General features: G+C 40.4%; 1 protein-coding gene across 1 annotated transcript; it reads right to left on the reverse strand.

The window, feature by feature from the left end:
• Positions 1-255: 255 nt before the first annotated feature.
• SERPINB2 (serpin family B member 2) lies at positions 256-8,789 on the reverse strand. The gene is made up of 7 exons (XM_069467888.1): positions 8,622-8,789; positions 5,646-5,765; positions 3,973-4,101; positions 3,349-3,466; positions 1,942-2,084; positions 1,135-1,299; positions 256-803 (listed from the first exon to the last, which is right to left on the reverse strand). Exons 1-7 carry the CDS (start codon positions 8,787-8,789, stop codon positions 393-395), a joined length of 1,254 nt encoding a protein of 417 aa, XP_069323989.1. The 3' UTR covers positions 256-392.
• Between the last annotated feature and the right edge of the window lie 217 nt (positions 8,790-9,006).

The following is a 9,006-nucleotide window of genomic DNA, read 5'->3' on the forward strand; positions in this document are numbered from 1 at the left end:
ATAGAAGGGTGTGGAGGGTCACCTACTCATCCTTTATTATAAAAATAAGTAAATGAATTTCTTTAGATAGAAAAGTAATTGATCACCTGCTTCTGTAACTTTATCAGTTACATTAAATATACTGAGCAATAATAAAAAATCTGTCATTATATAAAATAATAAATAAAAAGTTAATGCTGTAAAATAAAGTAAGGAAAAACTAAGGATTAATAGGGTTGTCATGTTATTATTGACAATCGTCTAGTCATTTCTGTGTTTATATTTAGTGTGTAGCAGAAGTTTTTCAGAAGAACAGAAATATGTAGAAAAAGTCTATAAATTTTTGGCACTTGAGATAGCAGTTCTGAGGCCTATAGCTCATGCTACAAAATCCTGTGCAGAAATAAAACTTTTCAATTTTTGGGTAAGGAAAATCTGCCAAAAAATAAAATGCTCTTGGTTGTTTTGTGCAAGATAAAGAAAAGAAAAGGATGATCTGCCACAAACTGTGGGCCTCCGTGACCAGTTCTCCCTGTCATAACACCTCCAGTGCCAGCAGCTGCCTCGGTGCCCTCCTCATTAACATCCACCGTGGCTTGGTGGAACACTTCAGAAAGGAACAGGTCGTTCCTCTCTGACATGCCTAAGAAATTGGCCTGGCCCTTGCTGAAGGCATCATCCATGCCCATGCTTCTCAGAATGGGTTTGAGTTCATAATACTCTTCTAATTTGAACCGGGGGATGTACACCTCAACATCATCTTCCACCATTGTGTCTTTGCTGATCCACTTGTAGAGTTTGTCATAGGTTATTTCATTTTCCAGCTGCACATAAAAACAAAAAGCAAAACAAAATAAACAAACAGAAAACACAGCGAATGGTAGAGAAGAAGGAAAACAAGGCTAAGTCTAAGGTTAAAAACCAGTTACTTTAACTTTACTATATTGTGGGTGAGACAAAGTTAATAGATTGGTCAATTTTTGCAAGAAGGTAACATGTATGACACAGTTAAGGGTTTGAATGAAGTTTTGAGACATGCCACATTTACTATCTATCAACTGATTCACATATTTCTGTGATAGGTGTAGATGCTCATGTTATGAAAGGTAGGTTTAGCCCCAGAAATTTAAAACAAGTGATGTTTGAAAGCCTCACCAACTCCAAGCCTGTGGACACATCAGCAATTCCATCTGGAAGCAACAGGAACATGCTGACATCTCCAGCATATGGGAGTTCTAGAATCTGAGTCTTCAGGTCTTCTATGTATCCAATGTTCAGCTTTTCATGCAAGACCATCATCTGTACAGGTATACGCTGAGTCTAAAGTTATTAAAAAGTAAAATATGAAAGTCAATTCTAAGGTGCCAAGAGATTTACAATTAGACATGAAAGAGAATGGGTTCTACTTTAGTGTTGAATAAATGTGTGTTTTAAAGTCAACAAAATAAATTATTTGTATATCCTTACAGTGGGTACTCTGATCTTATTTAATATTAGCTCATTCAAGTTTACATCCACTATTTACTAAGATAGACAATAATAATATAGACGATAATACTAAAATATTTGTTCAGTATCTAATATAGGTCAGAAACCCTACTAATTCTCACTGTATACTTATAATGCTTTGAATTGAATATTATATTACCCTAGTTTTACAGATCAAAAACAGAATACATGGAAGATTAGTAAAGTCATAGCTGGTAAGCGGTGGAGCCAACATTTGAGTCCAGGTGTGTATACCTAAAAAGCCCATGGTCTTCACCTCTACCCATACTGCCTCTTGGGAAATTATCAAATGATATGCAGTAGCTTGAAAGAGTCAATCAACTGCTCAACATCCAGGACTTATAACTAGCAAGTCATGTAGGAGAATAAAGGAGTCGTCTCTAATTTTTCTATCTCTGTCTTGTCAAAGGCCTTAAATTATATGTTAAGAAAATGCATCTAGTTGTCTCATACCGAGTTCACACGGAAGGGATAAAGCCCATCCAGTTTCTTCTCAAATGGAGTTTTCCACTTTCCTTTGAAGTAGACAGTATTCACCAGGACCATCCTGGTCTCTGCATCTACAGAACCCTCAGGTAACAGGTTTGGGATTTTACCTACAGAAAACATATATATTTAGGTTTCATGATCAAGCACTGTGAAACTATGAATATGATATCTTGTATTCTTCGAGTAGCCATCAAACTCAGTGTCTACATTTGTCAAGCTGCAGAGATGTTGATCCTCAAGCTCAAGGTTTTCTCTAGATTTATTTAAAGCATAAGTGAAATTGGAAAAAAAATTTCTCAGAAAGTTTGCAAAATCCAAGAGAAAAATGAAGAAATAATGCTTTTAAAGTTTACAGTGTCTATCAAATTTGGCAAGGAGATTTTTCACTTCCTTTTATATTGTTTTCTCAAAGTTTTGCAGTTGAGAGTTATTCAATTCAAGAAGGAAGTGAAAGCGAGGCTCTTAAGGAACATGATAGTGCCTTTCCAAAGTATGTCAGTACTTCTAGGTCTGGTCTAGTCAGTCTATGGATCTGACCCACTCATTCATTCATTAACATTTTTTTTATGTTGTGCTATACCTAAAGTAGGAGTAGTGCAGATATAAGGGACGACAAAGGAAGAATTATGCTGGATAAGGTTAGAATACTGGAAGAGACGTTCAAAGTCAGTTGGGAAACAATGTATGATAAGTTCTACGATTGAGCTAAAATATTATGACAGTACAGAGAAGGAAGTAAAGGAGTGAGCCAGAGAAGGTTCTCAGAGATGATCACATCTGAATGTGGTCATTAAAAAAATAGAAATTGATTTAAGAAACAGTCCCTTAAAATGAGTGCCTGCTCTGCAGTCTTCCAACCACTAAAATACCTTATTTTATTTAATCCTCACAACTACTCTATTAGTTGGGTGTTATTAGTGTCATTTTTCACAAAAGGACACCATGGTGAGAGAGGTGAGCAATGTTCCTAAGCTTACAATGTTGGTAAACTTGTAAAAATTCTGCCTCCACAGCCCACCACTCTCTGATATGCTGACAGATATAAGATTCTGATAAAAAGATCACCGTGGTCCCAGCTTCAATATATCCATTTAATGGGTCCATTCAACATATTAACTAAGCATTAAAATTTTGGATTAGTGTTTATCTCTATTTGGTCTTCTATTACTGGGTCTCAGCTATTTTTTTTTTTTTTCTCATTTAAAACACCACTCAGCTAAACAGACATAAATTTAGGTTAACCAAAGTAACTAAAGTTTGACAAATTGTAAGGGGAGGAGACCTAAGTTCAAGGATGGTTTAATAAAAAAGTTCACAGTTTTCTAAACGGAAGAAAGAAAGGAAGAAAAGAAAGTATTTCCTTGGTTTTACCTTTGGTTTCAGTCTCCACCCAGGAATTAATCTTTTTTCTGGCTGCCTCTGCACATTCTAGGAAGTCAACTGCCTGGGGTTCTGCAGAGTAATATTTCTTACAGAGTTGCATGAATTCCTTTAAAGCAACAAAATGTCAATAGTTACATACAGTATACACTGAACAGGCCATGGCGTAACTGCAGATTATGGGAGGCCTGGGCTCAGGGTAGGAGCAGAGGTTGGCTGTGGTGGGGGTGGCTGAGGGAAGGAAATAGTGCAGATTACAAATTCTCCATTGACCCGCTTCCCCACATTCCAGCCCCAACACTGTCCACCCTTTTGCACTCTTTGCATTATAGACACTGAACAAGAGGAAAGACGTTTGGCTTGGAGGATAGTGTCTCGGGAAAACAGTTGTGTTCCTTGCCCTGATTTATTACTCTGCAATTGGGACATTTGCAACAGAAGAGGAAGAACCCACAGAGGGGCAGAAGGGACAGCTGTGACCTGAGGCCAGCCTTTGGGAGCCAGAGTGGAATTCTGACTCTGTTTGTATGAATTGTAGAATTGTAGAGAATGGCTTTGAAAGTGACCTCACCGCTGGTTTGGAGCCCACCCGTTTCAGTTACAGATTTCACTTACTTCCTTGAATCTTGCAGACTTCTCTCCAAACAGCTTATTGGCACTTTCCAATAAATAACCCCCTGTAGACGCATTGATGGCAGAGCTGAGAGAGCGGAAGGATGAATGGATTTTATCTCCAGCTTGTGCCTTAAACAGAAAGAAGGGATTCTCGGTATATAACACAGGACTACCAAGACATTTCTTCAGTGATGATAATGTTTTCTCAATACAACAGTAAAATACTGTTTTAATACATTCTCTCTCTCTCTCTTTTTTTTTTTTTTTTTTTTGGTTCTTTAGAGGAATCTTTGAGGAAGTGATTTTGATAAGGATATAGTGCATTAAAACTAAGATAAATTTTAATTTGTTTCAAATTTTGCTGTGTCTATGGATCCGATTTAAGCAGGAGGTAACCAACAGCCTAGAAGAAAGGCTCCTTTTCAATTTCTTAAACTTCAAGGTCTCTAACGAATTTTTATTATAAGTTCTGGGAATCTAAGGTACAGCGAGTTGATTTTAGTTAATAATACTGTATTCTTTACTGGAAATTTGCAAAGAGAGTATATTTTGTGTCCTCCCTGCACAGCACAAATGGTAACTAATTGTAGCGATGGATGTGTTAGTTTGACTGTGGTAATCATTTCACAATGCATCCGGATAGCAAATCATCACATTGTACACCTTGAATATATAAAATTTTTGTCAGTTACACCTCAATGAATCTGGGGGAGACAATGTTACCTAAGCAATGGTCTAGCAAAGGTCAAAAAGCTTCTATAGGTACCCGTCTTAGGGAGTAGCCTATGCAGTGGAAAACATGGGTTTCGGAAAACCATAAAAGTGAATGAGGATCCCATCCTCAACCTGCAGTTTGTAAGCACTAGGGCAGAGACAGGGCTTAGTCACAGCAGCCTGGGCTGCAGGGGAGGACAGAACCCTCCAGGCGGGCTGCCGGCTGCTGCAGGAGAGTGCCTCTGCCTTGCAGGGGTCCTCTCCACCTCCTCTGGCCCGTACTTCCCTGCGTGATGGTAGATGGAGCATCAGGGTGCCAGGAAGGAAGCTTTGGGAGACTCCATTGTCTACCTCATGAGCATGACTGTAGAAGTTGGTTTCCAGTAGGAGCACATCTAGACCCAGTTTCTATAATTTAGCTGACATTTAAGGAAATAGAGTAGTGAGGAAAGGTATTACTACCTGAGATAGATGATACATAGATAGATACAGATATAGACAGAGGATTGGCAGATAAGATATAGAAATGATGGATGGGTGGATGGATGGACAGATAGGTGGGGAGAGACACATCTGAGCATCAGTGGCCTCTCATGCAGTCTTTGGGCCTGGCCTTCCCCATTTCTCAGTTATTTGTCACTGCAAATCATCATCCATACATGTGTTTTCTGGGAGTCTTCACAATGGCTTTAGAACTAATTACACATACCCAATTAATAGCAGACAGGTGTGATAGAATTTAGACATAGCCTTGTTCTAAAAGTCACAAAGTCTGGATTCTGGCCTGGGTCTGCCCTTCATCATAGGTATGACCCAAGGGTATTTTCTTAATGATTCCGAGTCTTAGTTTTCTTTCTGTGAATGGGGGAAGGGTACAAAGTTCCTATCCATTCTAACACTGTGACTTTAAGACAGAAAATTCTAGAAACAAAAGAAATATGAGCAAATGAGTCAGATACCTGCAAAATAGCATCAGGATAAGTCTCCTTCTGGATCTGCTGCATGAATTCACAACCGGTGAAGTTCTCTGGGGTCCCTGGGGTGACTTCACGGACTCCGACTTTGTTAAACTGAAACACCTACAATCCCGATTACAGAGAATGGTTACACTTTCCTGCTGAATTACTGAACTTTAAAAAGCAATGGCTACCAGGTACCTCTAAGTGTCTGGTTTCTAGTTTCCTGCCTTCATGTACAGGGAATAAGCATAAATTGTCTTGGGAAGAAAATGCCAGTATTTTGAAGAAAGTAATAAGGTTAACTCAAAACCTTGTGCCTCTTTCTTTCTTTTCAGTGGCCTGCTGCACGAAATATACTTCTAATCTGTGAAAAACTACATGCCAAAGTCAGCTAAGCCTAAAAACAGGTTGCTCAATATTAACAGGGCTCACCTAAAATATTTACACATACCACATTCACACACAGAGAGAAATTAATGTCCATAGAGGGGACAAGTTACAGGGGTCTGACGACAGCATGGATCTCTCTATAAGTGGGCAATTTCAGCTGACCCAGTGATGCTGGCCGGTGAAGATTGGCCCTGAAAACTGGCTCAGGCCCTGTCCCCACAACACTATCACCTGCTCAGCCGATCTGCCAGATGCAGCACCTGCAGGCTATCCCTTGTCCCTGCCACCCAGCTGTTCCCACCTCTAACATCCTTGGGACCCACTGGTCCCGTGGGCCCCTGGTGAGGGAGAGCTGATCTGGTGAGTGGGTTGGTGGCTGGGGCTCTGCTAATGTAGGAAAAGCAGCCCGTCCAGCCAGCTGGTGAATCTCTGAGCCGGAGGGAGAGGTGTTAGGGTTGCTGGGGACTTTCTCTGCTCTTCCAGTCACACATCGTAAGCCCTGCCTAACATTCTCTGAAAGGAAGTGGCCCTACTCCACCCTCACATGAGGAAAGACTATTTCCCGCAACAGCTTCTCTGGTTTTCCTCTCTTCCAAGGAAATGGACCCTTAAATCAGCGTTCTCTCAGGTAGCACTAAAGCCTTCCTGATCGCTGTAAACTCTCTCAGGGAGACAGAGCTCCCTGCAGGACTGGGGATGCCAGGTGCTCCCAGTCCATGCTAAGGCTGCAGAGGTGAGGCAGGCACTCTGCCCAAAGGGGCAGTTTGGCCTGCACAGGTCTTTTGCCGCACCCTAAATGTAAGAACTGGCACACTAATCTCGCATGGGCTTGTGCTCTTTAGGAGTTTATACCTTCTATTTATTCTTTTCTCTCACTGCAACTCTAATACCGGTAATAGCTATACCGATTCCCAACTGTGTGGCCTCTTCTTGTCCTAATTTCCTCATCTGTAAAACGAGTATGCTAATCACAGCACCTAGCTCATAGGATTTTGTATTATGTAGGTAAATTCACATAAAGGTCTTAGAAAGGTGCCTGGCTAAAGCACTAGAGAGTATTAGCTATTATTACAACTATGGCTAAGTGTTTTACATATTATCTCTAGTCTTCACAACTGTCTTGCAGGTTATACGTTTTCATTCCCACTTTACAGACAAGAAAGCTGAGGTGCAGAGGGTTTCAATGCCTTTACTCACACACCTGGTAAGTGGCAAAGCCATGACTCCAACACAGATAGGCCTGTCCCTAAAGCCTGCACTTCTTCCTCCAAGCCAAGGAACTTCTCTTTCTTATTATTCAGGAAGCAATCAAATTACTATGTGAATTTTAAAATCTGTACATGCAGCAGAGTTATAAGAAGCCTTGCATAGTCTTTAGTGCTTAAAGCACTTTCTAGGTACAGAAAATCTATCTTGTGTCCAGAGTGACCAATAAGTTAATTTTCCTTTTGTATCACAATTGAGTTTTTTTACTTTAACAACCCAGAGAACTTCATTTAGCATTTGCCCTCAAAATATATTGCTTCTGATTCCTTTACATTAAAAATAATTTAAGACCTCGATGTTTTCTAAAGTTTTCATGGCAGTTTACTATCTTTATTTTTTAAAACAAATAATAATAATGAAGAAGAAGGAATGTTGCAAAATACTGCTGTTATCAGAGAGTTGAGCAATTGAAGTTTGTTGTACGTCTCCATGTTTAAACTGTCACAAACACAGAGAGTGATTCATCCATCCCCTGTCCTCCTGCAGTGAGATTGGCCAATGTTCTCTCTGTGAAACTTCAAACTTCGAATGAGGCTCACCTTTCATGGGTTATTGTGGGCCTGGAAAGGATGTGTATGTGCTCAGGTACAATTCTCATGGGAAACCAGAAACCAGCTGGCGGCATTTTGGTGTGACCAAAAGCACAATGTGTGCTTGTCCTTAAAGCATTCAATTTTAATATTTGTGTGTGTGAACACAAAGGAATTTTAATTATATTTTAACCATGTCCAGGTCACTGACCTAGGAAGTAACATGGATCACAAGAATTTTCCATATGCTGAACAAAAGCCCTAACACTACGACAGTGTGTAATGTGTAAGTTCAGCATATTTTCAAGGCCTCAGACTCAGTAGAAATGTTCCCTGGCTGGGTCTGTGGCCATTCACCGAGGAAGGCAGGCAGAGCAATGAGAAGCCTGAGCTCGGAGTTAGGAAACAGTGGAGGCTTCGTGCACGCTGCCAGTGTTCTCATCTGCTAAATGATTTCTGTCTTAAAACTGAATGAGATAATGGGTGCAAAACACTCACTGTGAAAAGTAAGAACATTATATTGTAAAAATTTATGATGTTGTCACCATTAACTATTTACAGGCTATTCAACTCCTCTACACCTTTGGCATCTGCAGTTGGGGGTTTTGTGGTTTGGCTGTTTTACAGATTTGAGTCTAAGGAATTCATGCTGTTAAGGGCTGGTGCTTTATTAGCAGGCGATGATTGCTGACCTCATTAGTCAAAATGTCCGGAGTGTAAAACAAGAGCAATTCTACAATTCAGTTTAGGAACCACTCGGTCCTAATGTGGAGCTTTAACTCAAACTCACCTTGGCCATCTGGTCTTCAGTGTTGCCCCTGGAGCCCATGTAGACCATGGCCATGGTGGATGAAATGCCCCATGGAGAGAAGAAGAGGTTCTGGGTGGGGCTTACTTGTATCAGATGCTTGAAGAAATTGAGGGCAAAGATTGTGTTTGCCACATAAAGGTCTTCCATTGTTTCAATCTAGAAGGAAAGTGAAGAAGAAAAAACCAGCTTTATGAAAGATGATGTAACATTTTGGGTGAGGTCAGCAGAGTGGGACAAGCTGTACCGTGTATAGGGTTGAGGTTCCCTCTCCCTTCCTCCTCATGGGACAATGTGAGGTAGGGCAGGGACAATTTCATGGTCATGGGATCTGTGTAGCCATAAAGGGCCCTATGCTTAGCTCTCC

This window comes from Eulemur rufifrons, chromosome 5, assembly GCF_041146395.1.
Source record: "Eulemur rufifrons isolate Redbay chromosome 5, OSU_ERuf_1, whole genome shotgun sequence".
NCBI lineage: Eukaryota > Metazoa > Chordata > Mammalia > Primates > Lemuridae > Eulemur > Eulemur rufifrons.

Bases quoted from the DNA above. Each gene is read 5' to 3' on its own strand.
- SERPINB2 (XM_069467888.1), bottom strand. From the start codon at position 8,789: ATGGAAGACCTTTATGTGGCAAACACAATCTTTGCCCTCAATTTCTTC. The intron at 4,102-5,645 runs GTATCTGACTCA...TTTCTGTTTAAG, and splicing joins ATCCTGATGCTATTTTGCAG to GCACAAGCTGGAGATAAAAT. The intron at 2,085-3,348 runs GTAAAACCAAGG...TGTTTTCTGTAG, and splicing joins GGTGGAGACTGAAACCAAAG to GTAAAATCCCAAACCTGTTA.